Below are 27,838 nucleotides of genomic sequence, written 5' to 3'. Positions count from 1 at the left end.
AAAATCATGGTATATATAACTTAAAAACAACAACTTCAGATTGTTTTCTTTGTTTTAATACGATCAACATACAACATAAAGCTGGAGCCTGAGGACAGTGTGTCCAAAATAGTACAAGCACAACATCACTATTAATCATAAAACACGTCAAGTTTATTTGAAAATTCTAAAGAAAAAGAACACACAAACACACAATGCCTCAGTGATTAACAGAACTGTTTCACAGATCACAGAACTATATCAGGGTGTCATTTCTCAGGCAGAAATGTAGATACAAATAATGAAATCCTGTTCCCCAAACAAGTGCAAGAACCACAGAGTCAAGAATAGGTTAAATATACAAATAAAATAAAATCAATTAAAAACAATAGCACATCAACATAAAAACATATAAACATAAAGCTGGAGCCTGAGGACAGTGTCCAAAAGCACAACATCACTATTAATCATAAAACACCTCAAGTTATTTGAAAGTTCTGAGGACAAAGAACACACAAACACACAATGCCTCAGTGATTAACAGAACTGTTTCACAGATCACAGAACTATATCAGGTGTCATTTCTCAGGCAGAAATGTAGATAAAAATAATGAAATCCTGTTCCCCAAACAAGTGCAAGAACCACAGAGTCAAGAATAGGTTAAATATACAAATAAAATAAAAACAATTAAAAACAATAGCACATCAACATAAAAACATATAAACATAAAGCTGGAGCCTGAGGACAGTGTCCAAAAGCACAACATCACTATTAATCATAAAACACCTCAAGTTATTTGAAAGTTCTGAGGACAAAGAACACACAAACACACAATGCCTCAGTGATTCACAGAAGTATATCACAGATCACAGAACTATATCAGGGTGTCATTTCTCAGGCAGAAATGTAGATACAAATAATGAAATCCTGTTCCCCAAACAAGTGCAAGAACCACAGAGTCAAGAATAGGTTAAATATACAAACAAAATAAAATCAATTAAAAACAATAGCACATCAACATAAAAACATATAAACATAAATCTGAAAGCGTTGCTCAAACTCCCGTAACAGTCCCGTTATTTTATCTTTGAACCGCTTCACGTCTGCCACGTTGGGTCGCGCACACATTTTTCAGACAGGGGAAGTGAGCTGCATCACCACCGGCAAGTTGCGTCTCCCACAATGACAGCTTCAACTTGAAAGAACGTATGCTGTCATAATACTGCATGACAACTTTGTTGCGCCCTTGCAGCTGTTTGTTCAAGTTATTCAGGTGCTCTGTAACATCCACCATAAATGCAAGGTCCGGCATCCATTCTGCGGAATGAAATTCTAACACTGGTTTGCCCTTTTCTTCCATGAACTGTTCAATTTCTTCTCGTAAATCAAAGAAACGCCTCAGCACAGCACCTCTGCTTAACCATCTTACCTCAGTGTGGTATGGCAGGCCATAGATGTGGTCTTTCTCTCTGAGAAGGCTGTCAAACTGACGGTGATTCAGGCTTCTGGATCGGATGAAATTAACAGTTTGGATGACCACCTTCATGACGTTATCCATTTTTAATGACTTGCAACACAAAGCCTCCTGGTGCAAAATACAGTGAAAAGTCAAAAATCACGTCCTCCATTTGCAGATTGCACTTTCTCTCTGAACTTTGTCACAACGCCTGCTTTTTTCCCCGATCATTGAGGGCGCACCATCTGTAGCCAGGCTGACAGCGCGGGACCAGTCCACTCCGACCTTGTCCAGCGCGCCCGACGAGTGCGGAAAAAATATCAGCTGCTGTCGTTGTATCTGTCACCGGCACCAACTCCACAAACTCCTCGGTGACGGTCAATGTGTCATCAACTCCGCGGATGAAAATGGCCAGTTGTGCAACATCTGTAATGTCCGTGCTTTCATCAATTGCAACCGAAAACGCAATAAATGACTTTACTTTTGCTTCAACTGGCTGTCCAAATCCACTGAAAGATCGGAAATCCTGTCTGCAACTGTGTTTCTTGTCAGGCTGATATTTGCAAAAGCCTGCCGCTTTTCAGGGCACACAATCTCTGCTGCCTTCATCATGCATGTTTTTACAAATTCACCCTCACTAAATGGTTTTGAAGCCACTGCGATTTCATTAGCAATGAGGTAGCTAGCTTTCACTGCAGCGTCACTGATGTCTCGGCTGTGAGTAAACACAGACTGCTGTTTCTTCAGACCCGCCAACAGTTCATTCACCTTCTCTCATCTCCGCTGTCCTTGAAAGTTGTCATATTTGTCGGCATGAAGACTCACATAGTGGCGGCGAAGGTTATATTCTTTCAGCACTGCAACATGCTCTGAACACACCAAACATACAGCTTTCCCATTCAATTCCGTGATTAAATAGGATGACAATTTTTCTTGGAACACTCTGCACTCTGCGTCCACTTTTCTCTTTTTTGACAGAGACATATTGGGGCAATGAGGGTGCCAAAGCACATAATGTTAAAAGTAGAAGCCGTAATAAATATCGCGGGAAAAACAAAGTAGCTCATTGGCTGCACGTGCTTGACCTACTTGCTCTGCCCCGGTATAAACAGTTTGCTTGCTTAACACAATTGCTATTGCGCCATCCAGTGGACGCAATTGAAACAGCAGTTTATTTTATTGAAAAATTGCAGCGCATTTTTATACTTTACAATTATTATTTTTTTCAAAATCACCCCGCGGGCCGGATTAAACCCGTTTGTGGGCCTGATCCGGCCCGCGGGCCGTACGTTTGACACCCCTGGTCTATGCCTTGGGTGGCTGGAGTCTTTACCAATTTTATGGGCCTTCCTTTCACACTGCCTGAAATAGAGGTCCTGGATGGCAGGGAGCTCTGCCCCAGTGATGTAGTGGGCTGTCCGCACCACCCTCTGTAGCGCCATGCGATCAAGGGTGGTGCAGTCGCCATACCAAGCAGTGATGCTGCCAATCAAGATGCTCTCAGTGGTGCAGCTATATAACTTTGTGAGGATTTGAGGGACCATGCCAAATATTTTCAGCCTCCTGAGGGGGAAGAGATGTTGTCACACCTTCTTCACGACTGTTTGCATGAGTGTGGACCTTTTTAGGTGATTTGGACACAAATCCCCCCCCGTTTCCTGTCATCCACGATCAGCTCCTTGGTCTTACTGACGTTGAGGGAGAGGTTGTTGTCCTGGCACCACACATGTTAATATGATATCTGAGTGAGAGTGTCTAACAAAATCAATGGGGGCCCCCCCTGGGAACTTGCCCTGCATGCCCAGTCGGTAATTCGGCCCTGATTACTACAAGTTTATATAGCTGGCCAGATTAACTTGACTAATTTACCAATCTAAAATTGTTTAACTGACATGGGCTAATTGAGTGACTGTCAGTGAGGGACATATAACAAGAGAACAAGCTCTTGATTGACAACCAAGTTTCAGAATTGCACCTTGTGTATTCTACAATTGTAACTCTCAACAGTAAGTTCTCTCCCCCTACCCCTATGTATGGTATAATTCCAGTGAGCAAGGTTACTTCGTTCCTCAAGGTGAAAATAGATACGTTTAGCACTTAATGAGTGTAGCCCAGGCCTCTCCCTCATATATCAGCTTAATGTTATTAAGATGTTTTAAAATCCCATTATGATGTTTCTCCTTGAACAAGTCACTCTTTTATGGCACTGCCCTGTCTTTAAATCTGCCCTTTTGTCAGCCCGGGAATTGGACAGTAGAAAAAAATTGTAGTGGGAAAAAAATGTGATCTTGGACTCTTTAAAAAACATCTGGTAACTTTACTTGGAATTGGGAGGGGAGCCATGTTGTGGAACAATAAAAAGGTGCTTAATTGAGAGGGCCGTTAAGGGTCGGAGATTGCTTTGCATATTTCGGTAATCATGTCACAAATCGATGCAGATCTTGGCACCTTTTTAATAAAAATGTGCCTGCTGTGTTATTATTAAAACAATTTGTTTGGATCGACAAAGGGTTCCCTTTGGACTGAAACATGGGAGGATGAGGGGGGAGAAGGGGAGTAAATGGAAAACTATTCAGGGCCATTTAACTTATTTTTGTCCCCTTCTCTTTGAACATAAACAACTTTTTTAATGCCACCTTTGAATGGAAAAGGTATGTGTACCTGTGTGGGTGTATGTGTTTTTGTGATATAAAGGATTAATTTGTATCATCTTTGGATTTGATTTGTTTGCAAACTACTGTAGGTGCATGTAGCTGGTAATTTAACAAACACTCAGTAATTCAGGGAATGTTCTCGAAAGTTTGCTGTAGAACAAATAAGTTGGTAAAGTTGTTTAGCTTGAACAATAATATTGAAAAAGGAGGGAGAAAGTCGGGAGAAAAGCGTGACATAAAGGCTGTGATGACAGAAGCATCTAATCCAACAAATACCATTCTTATCAGGTTCTTGTGGATTACTATGAGCCTCCTAACCAGAGAATCCTTCCCAGCCAGACACTCCACAGCTCAGGGACCCTGGATCAATAGGCCTGCATTGATCTCGCTCCTTCTGTGGCTGGATTCACTTGTATAAGGCCTGCCTCTTAGTCATGCACACACACCCTCCAACAGCGCACACCATTCAGGCCAGTCTGATTGTGTGAAAGTGAGATGTGGGGGACTTATTTTTCTCCAGTGAGTAGCACTGAGTGTCAACCCCACTGCATCCCTCTGGGTGTTCCCCTTCGCCATGGCACTTTGATCAGTATCAGGGAACAGCTGTTTGTGTGGGAGAGGGCCTTGACACTTCAAGCTTGTTACCTTGTTGTGGTGATGACAGTTCCACACACCAGGACTAACCTCTTTGTCTGTATTGGTTTTTCTACAGATGACTCGCCCCATCCAGGTGAAGCCGGCTGACAGTGAGAGCCGTGGAGGTATTTGTTTTATTTTCTGACATCCTTTTTTATCTATCTATCTTTCTGTTTCTTGGTTCTGCTCTCTCTATATCGCTCTCTTTTTCTCTCTCTCTCATTTTTTCTCTCTTTTTCTCTCTTTCCCTCTCTTTCCCTTTCTCTTTCACTCTCTTTCTCTCTCTCTCTCTTTCACAATCTCTCCCTCTCTCTCTCTCTCTCTCTCTCTCTCTCTCTCTCTCTCTCTCTCTCTCTCTCTCTCTCTCTCTCTCTCTCTCTCTCTCTCTCTCTCTCTCTCTCTTGCTCTCTCGCTCTCTCTGTTGCCTGTGTCTATCTGATTGATGCTCTGCGTATTCATTTTAATTAAGGAGATGGTGGTTGGTTTTGCAGGGGACTGAAGGCAGCTAGTGGCTTCTGCTGCTTGCCTGTCTGCCTGCCTGCCTGCCTATCTAATCCTGCTCTCCCTCTGCAAAGCACATAATCATACTACTGTGAATTAAAGAGTGATTAGCCAGGCATACTGGCACCAGAGCCCTACAGTAGTGCACTTCCCCCCACACACACATACAACTCCACACACACACAATGTGTTTGCTTAAACTGACGTGTATGTTCTAGACAAGAGAGTATAGGGGGAGGTGGAGGAGGGTGGGAGTATGCATAGTTTGCCAAACAATCAATAAAATTCACAGGGCCCGTGCCAAGATCCTCATTTACTTGGCCTGAATTCTGTCGTCTTTGATCTCTCTGGTCTTTCCTTTACTCGCCATCTGCATAGATGTTAATGTGATGAAAGGAGGGAACATCCTCTAGCTAGCTACTGTTCATACTGTGTGACAGTGTGTAGTGACAGTGTGTGACAAAGCGAGTGCTGTGGTGCTCTATATTGAAGAGCCTTGTGAGAGGGAGAGGTTCTCCATGCCTCAGTTAGTGAGAGACAGAATGAGAGAGAGAGAGAGGCAGGCAGACAGAGAGAGAGAGAGAGAGAGAGAGGCAGAGCGAGAGAGAGAGAGGCAGACATAAAGAGAGAGAGGGACAGCGAGAGGGAAAGAAAAACAAAGAAAACGAGAGCAGAAAGCCAATCCAGCCCATGTCCCACTTCTGCATCATCTTTACCTAGAAACCCCTGTCTGTTTTGGGTTAGGATGCATTAGGACAGCGGGCAACTTGGCCGCCTGTCAAATGACGCAGTCTTCAAAAGGACAGCCTAATCTCCAGAGAGAGGATTGAGGAAAGGCCAAAAGAGATCACTGGGCATGCTCATCTCCCGGCTGTTTGTCCCCCCCCCGACCAGTCAGCTCTGGAGACAAGCATGGGTCTTGTGCTGTCAAGATTGATGCCCCATAAAGGCCCATTGATTTTGCCATTGTGGTGGTGTGTGTTCGCATTAACAATGACACTCAGCTGTCTTTTTCAAATCAAATTGTATTTGTTACATGCTTCGTAAACAACAGGTGTAGACTAACAGTGAAACGCTTACTTACGGGCCCATGCCAACAATGCAGAGATATTTTTTGTTGTTGAAATATAATAAAAATATACAAATAATAACACAAGGAATAAATACACAGTGAGAAGCGATAACTTGGCTCTATACATAGGCCACACAAGCTCATAGAACGGGACCGCCGAGTGCTGAAGCACGTAGCGTGTAAAAATTGTCTGTCCTCGGTTGCAACACTCACTACCGAGTTCCAAACTGCCCCTGGAATTAACGTCAGCACGAGAACATTCTAGACGATTCTGTGCTTCCAACTTTTTGGCAACAGTTTGGGGAAGGCCCTTTCCTGTTTCCTTTGTCAGTACCCCATAATGACAAAGCAAAAACTGGCTTCTGTCTGGCCACTCTACCATAAAGGCCTGATTGGTGGAGTGCTGCAGAGATGGTTGTCCTTCTGGAAGGTTCTCCCATCTCCACAGAGGAACTCTGGAGCTCTGTCAGAGTGACCATCGGGTACTTGGTCACCTCCCTGACCAAGGCCCTTCTCCCCAGATTGCTCAGTTTGGCCGGGATGCCAGCTCTAGGAAGAGTCTTGGTTGTTCCTAACTTCTTACATTTAAGAATGATGGAGGCCACTGTGTTCTTGGGGACCTTCAATGCTGCAGAAATGTTTTGACCTGTGCCTCAACACAATCCTGTCTCAGAGTGCTATGGGCAATTCCTTCGACCTCATGGCTTGGTTTTTACTCTGACATGCACTGTTAACTGTGGGACCTTATATAGACAGGTGTGTGCCTTTCCAAATCATGTCCAATCAATTGAATTTACCACAGGTGGACTCCAATCAAGTTGTAGAAACATCTCAAGGATGATCAATGGAAACAGGATGCACCTGAGCTCAAATTCGAGTCTCATACCAAAGGGTCTGAATACTTATGTAAATAAGGTATTTCTGTTATTTTTTTATATACAGTGGGGAAAAAAAGTATTTAGTCAGCCACCAATTGTGCAAGTTCTCCCACTTAAAAAGATGAGAGAGGCCTGTAATTTTCATCATAGGTACACGTCAACTATGACAGACAAAATGAGAAAAAAAAATCCAGAAAATCACATTGTAGGACTTTTAATGAATTTATTGGCATATGATGGTGGAAAATAAGTATTTGGTCAATAACAAAAGTTTCTCAATACTTTTGTTATATACCCTTTGTTGGCAATGACACAGGTCAAACGTTTTCTGTAAGTCTTCACAAGGTTTTCACACACTGTTGCTGGTATTTTGGCCCATTCCTCCATGCAGATCTCCTCTAGAGCAGTGATGTTTTGGGGCTGTCGCTGGGCAACACAGACTTTCAACTCCCCTCCAAAGATTTTCTATGGGGTTGAGATCTGGAGACTGGCTAGGCCACTCCAGGACCTTGAAATGCTTCTTACGAAGCCACTCCTTCGTTGCCCGGGCGGTGTGTTTGGGATCATTGTCATGCTGAAAGACCCAGCCACGTTTCATCTTCAATGCCCTTGCTGATGGAAGGAGGGTTTCACTCAAAATCTCACGATACATGGCCCCATTCATTCTTTCCTTTACACGGATCAGTCGTCCTGGTCCCTTTGCAGAAAAACAGCCCCAAAGCATGATGTTTCCAACCCCATGCTTCACAGTAGGTATGGTGTTCTTTGGATGCAACTCAGCATTCTTTGTCCTCCAAACATGACGAGTTGAGTTTTTACCAAAAAGTTATATTTTGGTTTCATCTGACCATATGACATTCTCCCAATCCTCTTCTGGATCATCCAAATGCACTTCAGACGGGCCTGGACATGTACTGGCTTAAGCAGGGGGACACGTCTTGCACTGCAGGATTTGAGTCCCTGGCGGCGTAGTGTGTTACTGATGGTAGGCTTTGTTACTTTGGTCCCAGCTCTCTGCAGGTCATTCACTAGGTCCCCCCGTGTGGTTCTGGGATTTTTGCTCACCGTTCTTGTGATCATTTTGACCCCACGGGGTGAGATCTTGCGTGGAGCCCCAGATCGAGGGAGATTATCAGTGGTCTTGTATGTCTTCCATTTCCTAATAATTGCTCCCACAGTTGATTTCTTCAAACCAAGCTGCTTACCTATTGCAGATTCAGTCTTCCCAGCCAGGTGCAGGTCTACAATTTTGTTTTTGGTGTCCTTTGACAGCTCTTTGGTCTTGGCCATTGTGGAGTTTGGAGTGTGACTGTTTGAGGTTGTGGACAGGTGTCTTTTATACTGATAACAAGTTCAAACAGGTGCCATTAATACAGGTAACGAGTGGAGGACAGAGGAGCCTCTTAAAGAAGAAGTTACAGGTCTGTGAGAGCCAGAAATCTTGCTTGTTTGTAGGTGACCAAATACTTATTTTCCACCATAATTTGCAAATAAATTCATTAAAAATCCTAAAATGGGATTTTCTGGATTTTTTTTTCTCAATTTGTCTGTCATAGTTGACGTGTACCTATGATGAAAATTACAGGCCTCTCTCATCTTTTTAAGTGGGAGAACTTGCACAATTGGTGGCTGACTAAATACTTTTTTTCCCCACTGTACATTTGCAAAAAGTTCTAAAAACCTGTTTTCGCTTTGTCATTGTGGGGTATTGTGTGTAGATTGATGAGGAAAACAATTAATTTAATCAATTTTAGAATAAGGTTGTAACGTAACAAAATGTGGAAAAAGTCAAGGGGTCTGAATACTTTCAGTATCCACTGTAGCTGCCCCAGCTTCTGCCTTTATATGTAGCTACTAGTTGTAGCTATCTCTTTCTCCTTTGTCCTTTATGGACCACTCCTCCCTCCCTCCCTCCCTCCCTCCCTCCAGAGTCATACCCAGGGTGAGATCTTAATTAGACTTCCTGTTCTGGGGAGATGATGACACCAGGGATGGACCATGCACCAGACCACTGGGGGACCAGGCTCTCCATCCTGTCCTCCAGCTTCTAATTACTCACTTAATCTCATTACGGGCAGGACAGATCTCAGCACCTGGGCCAGACTGGCCGTTTGGGACTGACCCCCTCTACCGTATACCTGCAGGACCCCTCAACGCAAGGACCAGCGCTCACTTGTTATTAAGACTAGACTAGTAACAGTCTTTAAATATGCTTTCATTTCTTTCCTAATTAATTTGTTACGTGTACCAATGGTAAGAATGTCCAACAGTCCTCAACTTTGGTAGCCATTGTAGTAGCCATGCTGATAGTGGTTGTTTTGGGCAGGGTAGAGTACTGAAAATCTGTTGCTTAGATTGTAATTTACTCAAGTAAAAGTAAAAGTAGCCCTCTTAAGAAATTCTCAAGTAAGAGTAATAAAGTATGGGCTGAGGGTTGGGATGTGGAACTGGAGACAAGTGGGAGTGAAGTTGCTGGGCAGGGGGTAGAATGACGGTCAAAGACAAATGTTTTTCAGGGGGGACTGTGGGGGGGGTCTTGGATGGTTGAGGGGGAGCTCTTGGGGGGAACTGTGGGGGGATCTTGGATGGCTGGTGGCCTGGCGGTTGGGAGCTTGGGCCGGTGGCTGAGAGGTCGCTGGTTCGGGTAACCGATTCGACTTGGTGGGAGATCTGTCGATGTGCCCTTGGGCGGGGCTCTTGACCCTGGTTGCTCCTGTGGGTCACTCTGGATGGGAGTTTCTGCTAGATGACTGAATGTAATGTAAATGTTGAGCGGCTTCACTGTGCAGGTAGATTGTATGTTTTAAAATTCAATGAAAAATGTATACACATTTTTTAAATGTGTAAAAAGGTATCTGGTCAAAAAAGTACTAGTTACAAATTTAGTTTGGTAATATTTTACACCTTATGGTAAATTGGGACAGCAAACAGAAAGAACAACAACTTAGTGAAATTGATTTGACGTCCTCCAACAGTGTTAGGCTGTACAGTTTATTACGGTCTTATTCAAAGTTGACTTAATATCTATCAATGTGCTCAATTTCATAAAAAGGTAAACGGTACTCGAGACATTGAAATAATTTCACAATTTCAATAGCATTAATGAAAATTACTTTCACAATATAATTTCAAGTACATGTGATGGTGAATGCGTACTAAGAAGATTTACACCAAGTGTTATGTTTCATTTTTTACTCAGAATGAAATATCAAGGAGGATCAGGTAAGTATTACAACGGTCAAACAACAATGAATATCAACATTTCAATATCAATCATGTTACTAGTATGCAAATCAGACACATTTCAGCATGGAATTAATCATCAAGGTAGGTATTTAGGTAAGAATCATGTACACTGAACAAAAACATAAACGCAACATGTAAAGTGTTGGTCCCATGTTTCATGAGCTAAAATAAAATATCCCCGATATGTTCCATACGCACAAAAAGCTTATTTCTCTCAAATTTTGTGGACAAATTTGTTTACATCCCTGTTGGTGAGCATTTATCCAATTGCCAAGATAATCCATCCACCTGACAGGTGTGGCATATCAAGAAACTAATTAAACAGCATGATCGTTACACAGGTGCACCTTGTGCTGGGGACAATAAAAATGTGCAGTTTTGTTACACAACACAATGCCACAGATCTCTCAAGTTTTGAAGGAGCATGCAATTGGCATGCTGACTGCAGGAATGTCCACCAGAGCTGTTGCCAAATAATTTAATGTTAATTTCTCTACCATAAGTCGCCTCCAACGTCGTTATAGAGAATTTGGCAGTACGTCCTACCGGCCTCACAACAGCAGACCACGTGTATGGCGTCATGTGGGCGAGCAGTTTGCTGATGTCAACGTTGTGAACAGAATGCCCCATGGTGGCGGCGGGGTTATGGTACGGGCAGGCATAAGCTGTGGAAAACAAACACAGTTGCATTTTATCGATGGCAATTTGAATGCACAGAAATACTGAGACGAGATCCTGAGGACCATTGTGAGGCCCATAGTATATGTGACCAACAGATGCATATCTGTATTCCCAGTCATGTGAAATCCATAGATGAGGGCCTAATGAATTTGTTTAAATTGACTGATTTCCTTATACAGTGAGGGAAAAAAGTATTTGATCCCCTGCTGATTTTGTACGTTTGCCCACTGACAAAGACATGATCAGTCTATAATTTTAATGGTAGTTTTATTTGAACAGTGAGAGACAGAATAACAACAAAAGAATCCAGAAAACGCATGTCAAAAATGTTATCAATTGATTTGCATTTTAATGAGGGAAATAAGTATTTGACCCCTCTGCAAAACATGACTTAGTACTTGGTGGCAAAACCCTTGTTGGCAATCACAGAGGTCAGACGTTTCTTGTAGTTGGCCACCAGGTTTGCACACATCTCAGGAGGGATTTTGTTCCACTCCTCTTTGCAGATCTTCTCCAAGTCATTAAGGTTTCGAGGCTGACGTTTGGCAACTCAAACCTTCAGTTCCCTCCACAGATTTTCTATGGGATTAAGCTCTGGAGACTGGCTAGGCCACTCCAGGACCTTAATGTGCTTCTTCTTGAGCCACTCCTTTGTTGCCTTGGCCGTGTGTTTTGGGTCGTTGTCATGCTGGAATACCCATCCACGACCCATTTTCAATGCCCTGGCTGAGGGAAGGAGGTTCTCACCCAAGATTTGACGGTACATGGCCCCGTCCATCGTCCCTTTGATGCGGTGAAGTTGTCCTGTCCCCTTAGCAGAAAAATACCCCCAAAGTATAATGTTTCCACCTCCATGTTTGACGGTGGGGATGGTGTTCTTTCGGTCATAGGCAGCATTCCTCCTCCTCCAAACAGGGCGAGTTGAGTTGATGCCAAAGAGCTCGATTTTGGTCTCATCTGACCACAACACTTTCACCCAGTTCTCCTATGAATCATTCAGATGTTCATTGGCAAACTTCAGACGGCCCTGTATATGTGCTTTCTTGAGCAGGGGGACCTTGCGGGCGCTGCAGGATTTCAGTCCTTCACTGCGTAGTGTGTTACCAATTGTTTTCTTGGTGACTATGGTCCCAGCTGCCTTGAGATCATTGACAAGATCCTCCCGTGTAGTTCTGGGCTGATTCCTCACCGTTCTCATGATCATTGCAACTCCACGAGGTGAGATCTTGCATGGAGCCCCAGGCCGAGGAAGATTGACAGTACTTTTGTGTTTCTTCCATTTGCGAATAATCGCACCAACTGTTGTCACCTTCTCACCAAGCTGCTTGGCGATGGTCTTGTAGCCCATTCCAGCCTTGTGCATGTCTACAATCTTGTCCCTGACATCATTGGAGAGCTCTTTGGTCTTGGCCACGGTGGAGAGTTTGGAATCTGATTGATTGATTGCTTCTGTGGACAGGTGTCTTTTATACAGGTAACAAACTGAGATTAGGAGCACTCCCTTTAAGAGTGTGCTCCTAATCTCAGCTCGTTACCTGTATAAAAGACACCTGGGAGCCAGAAATATTTCTGATTGAGAGGGGGTCAAATACTTATTTCCCTCATTAAAATGCAAATCAATTTATAACATTTTTGAAATTCGTTTTTCTGGATTTTTTTGTTGTTATTCTGTCTCTCACTGTTCAAATAAACCTACCATTAAAATTATAGACTGATAATTTTTTTGTCAGTGGGCAAACATACAAAATCAGCAGGTGATCAAATACTTTTTTCCCTCACTGTAGTGGCGCCTAACAAAGACACGCTGTGAAATGAATATTAATGCTCAATCACGTCCTTACTCTAGGAGAACAGCAGAGCGACCGTCACATTGTTACAACACATTGAGTCCTATTGGAGCCTCTGCTCTATGATGGGATGTGCAGCAGCATTTAAGGGGGCTGTGGGGGCCTGCTCTCCGCTCAGCCCCTGCACTCCCTGGCGTCTCAGATATGAAATAAATTGATTTTATTTCACATACAGGCCTGATGACTGGCACTGACTGGCTATAATAGCTGCTGATATTTCTTTTTGAAGGGCTGTTCAATGCTCCTCAGAGGATTTGGAGCCCTTACACAGGATAAATCAGCTCTCACCGCTTTGATTTCCACCTAACCCCCTCCCCAGTAGACCCCTGTGCCCCTCAACACTCCTCCCCACTCCTCCCCTTCCCCTTTTTCCCTCGTGATTTGGTTCCTACTCAGAATAGAGTTCCATCTTGCTGGTGAATTTTGCTGTCGCACCCCTAATTTTCTCAGCTTTACCCAGTGTTAATGTACAACCTATTATACCCAGTGATGTCTGTCAGCAAAATACACAGAGATCTGGTGTGACCACCATTTAACTCCTGCAGCACGACACATCTCCTTTGCATAGAGTTGATCAGGCTGTTGATTGTGGCCTGTGCAATGTTGTCCCACTCTTCTTCAATGGCTGTGCGAAGTTGCTAGATATTGGTGGGAACTGGTGGCTTATGGTAGCGAAATGAACATTCAATCCTCTGGCAACAGCTCTGGTGGACATTCCTGTAGTCAGTATGCCAATTGCACGCTCCCTCAAAACTTGAGACTTCTGTTGCATTGTGTTGTGTGACAAAACTGAACATTTTAGAGTGGAACTGCACAATATTAACAAATGCTATAGATGGAAGGAAAGTAGTGTAGAAACCTAACAAAAAACTATTAGGCAACAACAAATTTAAACACTTTTAGACAACTTCCTGGACAAAACATTTAACTGTAATAGTAAAGGTGTAAACTTGGCAGTAGAAAGCCTAAACAGTATATTTTACCTTTCAGCTTCCCTATCAAATCTAGAAATTTCAAGCAGACAACGTAAGAAAATTAAAAACAATGACAAATGGTTTGATGAAGAATGCAAAAACCTAAGAAAGAAATTGAGAAACCTATCCAACCAAAAACATAAAGACCCAGAAAACCTGAGCCTACACCTTCACTATGGTGAATCACTAAAACAATACAGAAATACACTACGGAAAAAGAAGGAACAGCACGTCAGAAATCAGCTCAATGTAATTGAATAATCCATAGACTCTAACCACTTCTGGGAAAATTGGAAAACACTAAACAAACAACAACACGAAGAGTTATCTATCCAAAATGGAGATGTATGGATAAACAACTTCTCCAATCTTGTTGGCCCTATAACAAAGAACAAACAGCAAAAACATATACATGATCTAATAAAAATCTTAGAATCAACTATTAAAGACTACCAGAAACCACTGGATTCTCCAATTACATTGAATGAACTACAGGACAAAATGCAAACCCTCCAACTTGAAAAGGCCTGTGGTGTTGATGGTATCCTCAATGAAATGATAAAATATACAGACCACAAATTCCAATTGGCTATACTTAAACTCTTTAACATCATCCTTAGCTCTGGCATCTTCCCCAATATTTGGAACCAAGGACTGATCACCCCAATCCACAAAAGTGGAGACAAATTTGACCCCAATAACTACTGTGGGATATGCGTCAACAGCAACCTTGGGAAAATCCTCTGCATTATCATTAACAGCAGACTAGTTCATTTCCTCAAATGTACTGAGCAAATGTCAAATTGGCTTTTTATCAAATTACCGTACGACAGACCATGTATTCACCCTGCACACCCTAATTGACAAACAAACAAAACAAAACAAAGGCAAAGTATTCTCATGATTTGTTGATTCCAAAAAAGCTTTTGACTCAATTTGGCATGAGAGTCTGCTATACGAATTGATGGAAAGTGGTGTTGGGGGAAAAACATACAACATTATAAAATCCATGTACACAAACAACAAGTGTGCGGTTAAAATTGGCAAAAAACAGACACATTTCTTTCAACATGGCCGTGGGGTGAGACAGGGATGCAGCTTCAGCCCCACCCTCTTCAACATATATATCAACGAATTGGCGAGGGCACTAGAACAGTCTGCAGCACCCGGCCTTACCCTACTAGAATCTGAAGTCAAATGTCTACTGTTTGCTGATAATCTGGTGCTTCTGTCCCCAACCAAGGATGGCCTACAGCAGCACCTAGATCTTCTTCACAGATTCTGTCAGACCTGGGCCCTGACAGTACATCTCAGTAAGACAAAAATAATGGTGTTCCAAAAAAGGTCCAGTTGCCAGGACCACAAATACAAATTCCATCTAGACACCGTTGCCTTAGAGCACACAAATAACTATACATACCTCGGCCTAAACATCAGCACCACAGGTAACTTCCACAAAGCTGTGAACGATCTGAGAGACAAGGCAAGAAGGGCCTTCTATGCCATCAAAAGGAACATAAAATTTGACATACCAATTAGGATCTGGCTAAAAATACTTCAATCAGTTATAGAACCCATTGCCCTTTATGGTTGTGAGGTCTGGGGTCCGCTCACCAACCAAGAATTCACAAAATGGGACAAACACCAAATTGAGACTCTGCATGCAGAATTCTGCAAAAATATCCTCTGTGTACAACATAAAACACCAAATAATGCATGCAGAGCAGAATTAGGCCAATACCCGCTATGATCAAAATCCAGAAAAGAGCCGTTAAATTCTACATCCACCTAAAAGGAAGCGATTCCCACCTACAGAGAGATGAACCTGGAGAAGAGTCCCCTAAGCAAGCTGGTCCTGGGGCTCTGTTCACAAACACAAACAGACCCCACAGAGACCCAGGACAGCAAAACAATTAGACCCAACCAAATCATGAGAAAACAAAAATATAATGACTTGACACATTGGAAAGAATTTACCAAAAAAACCAGAGCATGCTATTTGGCCCTAAACAGCAGCAATATTTGTGACCTGTTGCCACAAGAAAAGGGCAACCAGTGAAGAACAAACACCATTGTAAATACAACCTATATTTATGTTTATTTATTTTCCCTTTTGTACTTGAACTATTTGCACATCGTTATAACACTGTATATAGACATAATATGACATTTAAAACTTGTGGCACTTTTTTGAGTGTAATGTCTGCTAAATGACGTAAATGTAATGTAAATGTAATGTTTGCTGTTCATTTTGTATAGTTTATTTCACTTTTGTTTATTATCTATTTCACTTGCTTTGGCAATGTAAACATATGTTTCCCATGCCAATAAAGCCCTTAAATTGAATTGAAATTGAATTGAATTGATACACTAGAGAGAGAGACACTATATAGAGAGAGATACACTAGAGAGAGATACAGTAGAAAGAGAGAGAGATACACTAGAGAGAGTGAGAGAGATACACTATATATAGAGAGAGATACACTAGAGAGAGAGATACACTAGAGAGAGAGAGAGATACACTAGAGAGAGTGAGAGAGATACACTATATATATAGAGAGAGATACACTAGAGAGAGAGATACACTAGAGAGAGAGAGAGATACACTATATATATAGGGAGAGAGATACACTATATATATAGAGAGAGATACACTAGAGAGAGAGAAAAGAGAAAACTAGATTACTGCCACAATGTGCTTGGCTGGGCACAAATGGGAAAGAAGTTGAAATAGTAGGCAGCACGTCCAGCGGTGGTGGACCTAAAGATGCCCGGTCAGGCCATCTTTAGGTCACACATTCAAATTCGGGCTCTATGCCCAAATCCCCTCCTGTCCTCCACTGACATAAACAATATTTATACACTGCGCAGCGGCCACGGGCGTCTCCCAGTTCATACCTTAACTTCCTAACTGTGTACAGCCAAGGATCAAGGAGGGGCGAGAGGAGGAGTAGGGAGGAGGTGGGGAGGAGGAGTAGGCAGGATGTGGGGGAGGAGGGGAGAGGAGGAGTAGGGAGGAGGTGGGGGGAGGAGGAGGGAGGAGGAGGAGGGGTGAGAGGAGGAGTAGCGAGGAGGTGGGGGAGGAGGAGGGAGGAGGGGGGAGGAGGAGTAGGCAGGAGGTGAGGGGGAGGAGGAGTAGGGAGGAGGTGGGGGAGGGGGAGGAGGAGGGTTGAGAGGAGGAGATAAATGAGCTGTATCTTAGCAACTCTTAATAATCACCAGATTCAAATTAGCTGTATCTTAGCAACTCTTAATAACCACCAGAGTCAAGCAAACAACCACAAAAAAGCAGTGATGATGCAATTCATATTTTTTCTGCCTAAGAGATTTCTCTGCACCTGGATTTGTTCTCACACTATGTAAAACACAAATACCTAGATATGTTCTCTCACTCACACACGGAAACATGCACAATGCACTCACACACAGACATATACAGCAGGGTTGGGTAGGTTACTTTCTAAATGTAATCCGTTACAGTTACTAGTTACCTGTCCAAAATTGTAATCAGTAACGTAACTTTTGAATTACCCAAACTCAGTAACATAATCTGATTACATTCAGTTACTTTTAGATTACTTTCCCCTTAAGAGTCATTAGAAGAGGACAAAAATGTATGTTACCAATTGAACGACATCTATTGCAGGATAAATCAATGTTAAAGTTTACATAGCTGGCCATATATGGATGGTACATTTTACTTTACGTGTTGGTTATGTAGGCTTCTTCTAACCCATAGCTTTCTACTTCATATAATAATACAATTAAATGATATCTTTACATTAAAAACCTAAATCTATCAGAATTCCAGTCATTCCAATAAATGTTATACCCCTTGATCTTCAAGAACAGGACTTGGAAATATGGAAGTATAGATTAGCCTAATTGTTTTACCTGAGCATAATCCCAAAACTAAGGATTTATTAGCCAGCCCTACTCTGTTGTTTATGATTTTGTTGTCATGGAGGACAGATTGGACTCATTGTTTCGAGTTGAAAAAGAAATGCTGCGCTCATGGAATAGCATGCTTTGAGCACTACTGAAAAGTGCTATTTACATGTGAAAAATGAAGCCATATGCTGCATTTGTTATAGGTCTATTGTTTACCTTTTTGTTGGTGACACTTTGATATCTTGATAATATTCAGCTGTTTAAAGGGCAAATCCACAGATGAAACTATAACAAAACGGGCACCCCGCCTCTGTTTTGGTAAAACGCTGAGGGACGGGCCTGGAGAAATGTAACCACTCTCATATTAATAGACAGAGCTATGGATGCAAGGACAGACCATCCATGATCTCCAAATTATTGTTTTAACCATGTTATGAGGCTATACAGTGTTTGTTTACATTTACAATGTCTACAAACATTGGGGGAAAACATTTTTGACTGGTATATATAGTACCAGTCAAACGTTTGGACACACCTACTCATTAAAGGGTTTTTCTTTATTTGTACTATTTTCTACATTGTAGAATAATAGTGAAGACATCAAAACTATGAAATAAAACATATGGAATCATGTAGTAACCAAAGAAGTGTTAAACAAATAAAAATATATTTTATATTTGAGATTCTTCAAATAGCCAGTCTTTGCCTTGATGACAGCTTTGCACACTATTGGCATTTTCTCAATGCAGCACTCCATCACTATCCTTCTTGGTAAAATAGCCCTTACACAGCCTGGAGGTGTGTTGGGTCATTGTCCTGTTGAAAAACAAATTATAGTCCCACTAAGCCCAAACCAGATGGGATGGTGTATCACTGCAGAATGCTGTGGTAGCCATGCTGGTTAAGTGTGAATTCTAAATAAATCACAGACAGTGTCACCAGCAAAGCACCCCCACACCATAACGCCTCCTCCTCCATGCTTTACGGTGGGAAATACACATGTGGAGATCATCTGTTCACCCACACCGCATCTCACAAAGCCACGGCGGTTGGAACCAAAAATCTCAAATTTGGACTCCAGACCAAAGGACAGATTTCCACCGGTCTAATGTCCATTGCTCGTGTTTCTTGGCCCAAGCAATTCTCTTCTTCCTTTAGTAGTGGTTTCTTTGCAGCAATTCGACCATGAAGGCCTGATTCACACAGTCTCCTCTGAACAGTTGATGTTGAGATATGTCTGTTACTTGAAGTCTGTGAAGCGTTTATTTGGGCTGCAATTTCTGAGTCTGGTAACTCTAATGAACTTATCCTCTGCAGCAGAGGTAACTCTGGGTCTTCCATTCCTTTGGCCATCCTCATGAGAGCCAGTTTCATCATAGCGCTTGATGGTTTTTGCGACTGCACTTGAAGAAACTTTCAAAGTTCTTGAAATTTTCCATATTGACTGACCTTCATGTCTTAAAGTAATGATGGACTGTTGTTTCTCTTTGCTTATTTGAGCTGTTCTTGCCATAATATGGACTTGGTCTTTTACCAAATAGGGCTATCTTCTGTATACCCCCCTACCTTGTCACAACACAACACAAGGAAAGAAAGACCACAAATTAACTTTTAAGAAGGCACACCTGTTAATTGAAATGCATTCCAGGTGACTATCTCATGAAGCTGATTGAGAGAATGCCAAGAATGTGCAAAGCTGTCATCAAGGCAAAGGCTGGCTATTTGAAGAATCTCAAATATAAAAACACTTTTTTGGTTACTACATGATTCCATGTGTTATTTCATAGTTTTGATGTCTTCACTATTATTCTACAATGTAACAAATAGTAAAAAATAAAGAAAAACCCTTGAATGAGTAGGTGTGTCCAAACCTTTGACTGGTACTGTATACATACAGTGGGGGAAAAAAGTATTTAGTCAGCCACCAATTGTGCAAGTTCTCCCACTTAAAAAGATGAGAGAGGCCTGTAATTTTCATCATAGGTACACGTCAACTATGACAGACAAATTGAGATTTTTTTTCTCCAGAAAATCACATTGTAGGATTTTTAATGAATTTATTTGCAAATTATGGTGGAAAATAAGTATTTGGTCACCTACAAACAAGCAAGATTTCTGGCTCTCACAGACCTGTAACGTCTTCTTTAAGAGGCTCCTCTGTCCTCCACTCGTTACCTGTATTAATGGCACTTGTTTGAACTTGTGGCCAAGACCAAAGAGCTGTCAAAGGACACCAGAAACAAAATTGTAGACCTGCACCAGGCTGGGAAGACTGAATCTGCAATAGGTAAGCAGCTTGGTTTGAAGAAATCAACTGTGGGAGCAATTATTAGGAAATGGAAGACATACAAGACCACTGATAATCTCCCTCGATCTGGGGCTCCACGCAAGATCTCACCCCGTGGGGTCAAAATGATCACAAGAACGGTGAGCAAAAATCCCAGAACCACACGGGGGGACCTAGTGAATGACCTGCAGAGAGCTGGGACCAAAGTAACAAAGCCTACCATCAGTAACACACTACGCCGCCAGGGACTCAAATCCTGCAGTGCCAGACGTGTCCCCCTGCTTAAGCCAGTACATGTCCAGGCCCGTCTGAAGTTTGCTAGAGTGCATTTGGATGATCCAGAAGAGGATTGGGAGAATGCCATATGGTCAGATGAAACCAAAATATAACTTTTTGGTAAAAATTCAACTCGTCGTGTTTGGAGGACAAAGAATGCTGAGTTGCATCCAAAGAACACCATACCTACTGTGAAGCATGGGGGTGGAAACATCATGCTTTGGGGCTGTTTTTCTGCAAAGGGACCAGGACGACTGATCCGTGTAAAGGAAAGAATGAATGGGGCCATGTATCTTGAGATTTTGAGTGAAAACCTCCTTCCATCAGCAAGGGCATTGAAGATGAAACGTGGCTGGGTCTTTCAGCATGACAATGATCCCAAACACACCGCCCGGGCAATGAAGGAGTGGCTTCGTAAGAAGCATTTCAAGGTCCTGGAGTGGCCTAGCCAGTCTCCAGATCTCAACCCCATAGAAAATCTTTGGAGGGAGTTGAAAGTCCGTGTTGCCCAGCGACAGCCCCAAAACATCACTGCTCTAGAGGAGATCTGCATGGAGGAATGGGCCAAAATACCAGCAACAGTGTGTGAAAACCTTGTGAAGACTTACAGAAAACTTTTGACCTGTGTCATTGCCAACAAAGGGTATATAACAAAGTATTGAGAAACTTTTGTTATTGACCATGGGCCAAGTGGATATTTTTTTCTCATTTTGTCTGTCATAGTTGACGTGTACCTATGATGAAAATTACAGGCCTCTCTCATCTTTTTAAGTGGGAGAACTTGCACAATTGGTGGCTGACTTAATACTTTTTTCCCCCACTGTATATATATATATATTTATAATTTATAAGTCCAAACTTGGATGTAGCAACTACAGATTACCCCTTTAAGTCTATCAAAAGTGTATGAGTTTGAGCATGTGTCTATTAGCCCTATGGATAATTTTTTTTTATAAGCATAAATTAGATTGAGCAATAAAAGCCCCACTTTTATTCCATAGGCTGGGATCCACACTATGCAGCTGTTGCAAGAGCGCCTTTTTCACTGGCTGTCCACTGGTTTCAAAAACAATGATTGATAGGCAGCTTAAACTTCTTGAATTCAACCATTATTGGGTTCAAATACACATTTAGATTTGTGAACAGCCGTCCACAATAACCACAATCCGTAAGGCGCAAATAGCTAAATGAGAGAGCAGCAGTGTGATTCACATCAATGCGCTATGTAGATATCAATAATAAGTGATATCCGTATCGCCGTAGACTACACCACTGCTGTCATCATTACCTCCAAGCGTTTATTCAATTTGGATAATCTTTGGATGCCGACAGCAGTCGCACCATTGGAAGACATAGCTTGGACTGTAGCCTATAAAAGCCTATTCCTGCTATTTTCCCGCGATCCATCAAACCCATTTGGTGTGTCATCATAGTGGTCTCTGACTTGTGGTCAGACTCGCTCAGGTGGAACAAACTTAAACTTTTTCAATGCTGATTTGAATGTCATTGAGAAACAGAGAAGTGTCAAATACTTTTTTTCGCAAACATCCTTTCTGAATTTAAAAGTCATCCTCGAAGTAATCATCTACTTTTTCTAAAGTATCTGTAATCTGATTACAATATTTTGGCTGGTAATGTAACGGATTAGAGTTAACAATTTTTTGTGATCCTTACATCACTCCCCAACCCTGCATATACACACACACACACCCCTCTCTTCCCTAAAGCACACAACCATTTCCTGCGGAAATCACTTCAGCGGCAGCGATGTAGCTGCCTGCACTGTGCGGATCACCAAAGGTTACTGTTGAACACAGAAAGTAAAGGTCAGAAATCATGTTTAGTTTTCCTCTGGCTGCGAGGTAATTCCAGCCTGCAGATTGTGTCCAGCAGCAGCAGACAAGCAGAGCAGAGAGAGGAGAGCAACAGAGATGCTCATGGAGAAATGACCCGGCAGTCATCCACAGCACCAAGGTTATTCAGTCAGCCCTGCCGCCCTCTCTCTGCCTCTCTCTATCTCTCTCTGCCTTTCTCTACCTCTCTCTCCCTCTCTCTCTCTCTCTGCCTCCCTCTGCCTCCCCCTCTCTTCCTCTCTCTCTTCCTCTCTCTGCCCCTCTCTCTCTCTCCCTCTCTCTGCCCCTCTCTCTCTCCCTCTCTCTGCCCCTCTCTCTCTCTCCCTCTGTCTGCCCCTCTCTCTCTCTTCCTCTCTCTGCCCCTCTCTCTCTCTGCCTCTCTCTCTCTCTCGCTCTCTCGCTGTCTGCCTCCCTCTGCCTCCCTCTCTCTTCCTCTCTCTCTGCATCTCTCTCTGCCTGTCTCTCTCTGCCTCTCTCTCTCTGCCTGTCTCTCTCTGCCTCTCTCTCTCTCTGCCTCTCTCTCTCTCTGCCTCTCAATTCAATTCAATTCAAAGGGCTTTATTGGCATGGGAAACATATGTTTACATTGCCAAAGCAAGTGAAATAGATAATAAACAAATGTGAAATAAACAATATCAAATGAACAGTAAACATTACACTCACAAAAGTTCCTTAAGAATAGAGACATTTCAAATGTCATATTATGGCTATAGACAGTGTTGTAATGATATGCAAATAGTTAAAGTACAAAAGGGAAAATAAATCAACATAAATATGGGTTGTATTTACAATGGTGTTTGTTCTTCACTGGTTGCTCTTTTCTTGTGGCAACAGGTCACAAATCTTGCTGCTTTGATGGCACACTGTGGTATTTCACCCAATAGATATGGGAGTTTAACAAAATTTGATTTGTTTTCGAATTCTTTGTGGGTCTGTGTAATCTGAGGGAAATATGTGTCTCTAATATGGTCATACATTTGGCCGGAAGTTAGGAAGTGCAGCTCAGTTTCCACCTCATTTTGTGGGCAGTGTGCACATGAGAGCCAGGTCTGTCTACGGCGGCCTCTCTCAATAGCAAGGCCATGCTCACTGAGTCTGTACATATTCAAAGCTTTCCTTAATTTTGGGTCAGTCACAGTGGTCAGGTATTCTGCCACTGTGTACTCTATGTTTAGGGCCAAATAGCATTCCAGTTTGCTCAGTTTTTTAGTTAATTCTTTCCAATGTGTGAAGTAATTATGTCAAGTTTTTGGTTGGGTCTAATTGTGTTGCTGTCCTGGGGCTCTGTGGGGTCTCTCTCTCCCTCTCTCTGCATCTCTCTGCCTCTCTCTGCCTCTCTCTTCCCCTCTCTGCCTCTCTCTGCCTCTCTCTGCCTCTCTCTTCCTCTCTCTGCCTCTCTCTGCCTCTCTCTGCCTCTCTGCCTCTCTCTTCCCCTCTCTGCCTCTCTCTTCCTCTCTCTGCCTCTCTCTTCCTCTCTCTGCCTCTCTCTGCCTCTCTCTCTTTCTGCCGTCACCCTTAATAACAGTGGCTCCCTTATCACTGCAACAATCACCTTGAGAAAAACACTTGTCTCCTCTCACAGGGAAACAGGCCCCAGCATTACAGTGTATAGCTAGAGCTCACCGTGCATGTCGCTCTCATTAGAGCATAGCATACATTTCTGTGGGGACACAACGAATAAGGATCAGTTAAGTAGATACTCTTCTTCTGCTGTTTGGTTCACGACCGATACATTACATAGGTTCAGTGGTTAACTGTGTACACCACTACAAACATTGAGAGCTTTGTATTATTGTAGTTATTGATTACACCACTTTGATAGGCCTACTGTTCTTGTGGGCCCATAAGACATTAGCTGAAGTATTATTCGGAGAGAAGTGAGAGCTACTGGTAGATACTATGAGATCTCCATACTGTAGTAAAACACTGTGCAAATGAGGTCTCTTCTCTATCCAAGTTTCCTCTTGAGCTGCTCAGGCGGCAGCAGCAGGACTGCTATAGTAATGAAGAGCTACTGTGCTTTATGTACTGTGGCTGAGCGCTATAGGGAAGCATAGCATTGTCTTTAAATCACAGAAAAATTAAGCTTTTGGAAGACTTCCTGAATGGTGTCAAAGCTCTACCTCTTGAAATACGCCTCTTCACTTTGACATTTTTCTAACATGTCTAGGAGTTCTCTGAATTTCTAGTAGCTCATATGCATTTGTAATGGTATCTTCACCCCTTAGACACTGAAATAGGTGGTTAGATTATGCCCTGTATTTCATTATGAATCTCAATTGCTATAGTGATTATGCCTATGTTGCATATACTGTAATATTCCCCTCTATGCCCCTCATGTCTATGCAGCCTAGGCATCTCCATATTTCTGAGACTGTGTGTGTTTCTCCATGAGCTTCCTGGTGAGAGGCTGGGTGGTCTGTGATTGCGGTGGCACTGAAGGAGACAAGACGTGATCCCTGATTGGTCGGCTGAGTCTGTAAGAGTACCGCCAAATCACTGCAATCACCCGTCTGTGCCCTCTCAGCTCTAATTATAATCCTTCAAAAGGAACCGGGCTCATCAAGGCCCCTGATACACACAAACCATCCCCCCCGCCCCCCACCCACACACACACACACTCACACACATCAAGGCCCCTGATACACATACAGATACAGCCACACACGCATGCACACACACACACACAAAATGTCAGCACCCCCCCCACACACACACACACTCACACACATCAAGGCCCCTGATACACATACAGATACAGCCACACACGCATGCACACACACACACACAAAATGTCAGCACCCCCCCACACACACACAGAAACACACACTTACGAAAACATACACATACAGCCTGAGGTCAGGCTCAGTAGAGCGGGCAGCCCAGATGGGGCGGGGAAGGGCCAGGTCTCAGTGATGGGAGAGAAGCAGCACCAGCAGATGGGAGGAGATTAGGACAGCCTATCCTCAACCACTCACCAGAGACGTGCTGGAAGCAGGAAGAACAGCTTCAAACTATTGGCTGAGTCGCTCCAGCTAACTGAGCTAGAGGAGTGTCAGGTTTTATTAGGCAGCACAGCACAGCAAGGTGAGGCTGTCTGGGAGAGTCTGAGAGAGCTTTATGGTACTTTATAACAAGACTGAGGCAGAGAATTAATCTTGATATGCATTACAGTCGGAATACGGAGTGTGGGATGACATCTGCATCCTCCAGTGTAGATCAACTTCACATTTTGTCCTTTCTTCGGTTGCTGGCCCCTTACCCAACATTGGATTTTCTGCCCTAGTTTTTCTGGGCCTTTGCACTCTACATTCCTCATTGAATTGGTGTCCTGTTTTTTTCACAGGGAGGCTGAAATCTGTTAGGAAGTGCAAATGTGTAACAATGACATGGTGATTCGAGAAGCAGGTGCAGGTGAAACGTTTAATAAAGCAACAAACAGCGTAACAGTGGTGATATAGCATACACACAGGAACAATACCGACTGAGGACTACACTTAAGGGAGGGACATATAAAGGGGAGGTAATGAGGGAAGGTAATGGAGTCTAGGTGTAAATCATAACGATCTACAGGTTTGCGTAATTATGGATGCCAGGTGTGCGTAATAATGAATCCCAGGACCGGTGGTTAGTATTCCGGCGATGTCGCATGCCGGAGGAGAGGAGCAGGAGTAGACGTGACAAAATGACGCGCGGCTCCCGCCGCAGGACGACCCCTACCAGTGGGATGACCCCGAGCAGCGGGTCGGTCGGCGAAGGTGGAAATCACTGATGATGTTGGGATCCAGAATGTCCTCCACTGGACCCCAACACCGCTCCTCTGGGCCATACCCCTCCCAGTCCACCAGGTACTGGAGCCGACCCCCACGACTCCGGGAGTCCAGTAGGGATCTGGCAGCATACGCCGGACTCCCCTTGATGTCCAGGGGGGGTGGGGGACAGCTTCAGCTAGGGGACCAGGAACCACCGGCCTGAGAAGGGAGACAGGAAAAGAGGGTGAGATACGATAGTGACTGAGCAGCTGTAACCTATATGTCACCTGGTTGACCCTCCGGAGAACCTTGAACGGCCCCACAAACCGGGGGCTCAGTTTCTTCCAGGGCAGGTGGAGTGGGAGGTTCCTGGTAGAAAGCCAGATGCGATCCCCAGGGTGGAACATAGGGGTCTCACTGCGGTGGTTCCTTTTGACGATGGACGGCGCGCTGAAGTCTCACGTGAGCATCGCTCCACACCTCTTCTGCGCGCCAGAACCACTCATCAACCGCAGGAGCTTCGGTCTGGAGTGATTAAACAACAGGACACTACCACCGAAATGGTGGTGAAACCATCAGAGGAGGGGAGATCAGTTACAAAGTCAATGGATAGATGTGACCAGGGTCGCTGAGGCACGGGAAGTGGCAGGAGCTTCCCTGCTGGAGTGTTCCGGGGGGACTTGGTTTGAGCACATACGGAACAGGAGTTGACATAGCGAGTGACGTCCTGCGCTAAGGTGGGCCACCAGTATTTCCCAGAGATGGATTGGGTAGTGCGAGAAATACCTGGATGTCCAGCGATGACAGCTGTGTGCGCCCAGGTCAGCAGGCGATCCCTTATACATGTGGGAATGTAAATGCGCTCCGGAGGACAATTAGTGGGTGTGGGCTCCCTCTCCAGAGCCTGGCGGATGTCCGCATTTACTTCCCAGACCACAGGAGCTACGACTTGGGAGGATGGAATTATGGCCGCATTCTGGACAGGACCCTCCCCCGAATTGTAGCGACGGGACAAAGCATCGGCCTTGGTGTTCTTAGAACCTGGGCGATAGGTCAGCGTGAAGTCAAACCTTGTGAAGAACAGGGCCCACCTTGCTTGCTGCGGATTCAGCCTCCTCGCTGTCCATATGTACTCCAGGTTCCGATGGTCGGTGAGAATGACGAATGGTTCCTTGGCACCCTCCAGCCAGTGTCTCCTGTGATGCCAACTTCACCGCCAGCAGCTCACGATCACCGACGTCATAATTCCTCTCTGCAGGGGACAGTTTCTTAGAGTAAAATGCACATGGGTACAACTTCTGTGGGTTACCCTGTTGTTGAGACAGAACTGCCCCCACGCCTACCTCTGAAGCGTCCACCTCCACCACAAAGGCTGTCGTGGGATCTGGGTGTTTGAGCACTGAGGCGGAGGTGAAACGTCCTTTGAGTAGACAGAATGCCTCATCGGCTGCTGGGTTCCACACCAACCTACGGGGCCCTCCTTTAAGGAGAGAGGTGAGAGGAGCGGCGTCAGAGCTGAAGTTCCTAATGAAGCGGCGGTAGACGTTGGCAAACCCCAAAAACCGTTGTAACCCCTTTACGGTGGTTGGAACTGGCCATGACCTGACTGCATCTACCTTCTTGTCATCCATCTTCACACCCTGCGGACTGATTTGGTAGCCTAAGAAGGACACCGTCCTCTAGTGAAATTGGCACTTCTCAGCCTTGACGAACAGGTGGTTGGCGAGAAGGCATTCTAGGACTGCTCGAACATGAATGATGTGATCCTCCAAGGTAGCCGAGTATATCAGGATGTCATCGATATACACGACTTCCTGGCGGCCGAGCATGTCCCTGAACACCTCGTTCACGAAT

The 27,838-nt window shown here is 43.8% G+C and overlaps 1 protein-coding gene across 12 annotated transcripts in view; it reads left to right on the top strand.

The window, feature by feature from the left end:
• The window catches only part of LOC121540372 (CUGBP Elav-like family member 5), a 343,612-nt gene that overhangs the window by 206,484 nt on the left and 109,290 nt on the right, over positions 1 to 27,838 (top strand). For all 12 annotated transcript variants that reach the window (XM_041849213.2, XM_041849210.2, XM_041849208.2 and 9 more), the window contains exon 3: positions 4,803 to 4,851. In XM_041849213.2, coding sequence (XP_041705147.1) covers positions 4,803 to 4,851 — 49 coding nt within the window. The remainder of the gene's footprint in view (positions 1 to 4,802; positions 4,852 to 27,838) is intronic.

The sequence above is a fragment of the Coregonus clupeaformis genome, chromosome 26, assembly GCF_020615455.1.
Source record: "Coregonus clupeaformis isolate EN_2021a chromosome 26, ASM2061545v1, whole genome shotgun sequence".
NCBI classification, from domain to species: domain Eukaryota; kingdom Metazoa; phylum Chordata; class Actinopteri; order Salmoniformes; family Salmonidae; genus Coregonus; species Coregonus clupeaformis.
The sequence above is the reverse complement of the archived record's forward strand: the minus strand, read 5'-3'. Positions and strand labels throughout refer to the sequence as shown.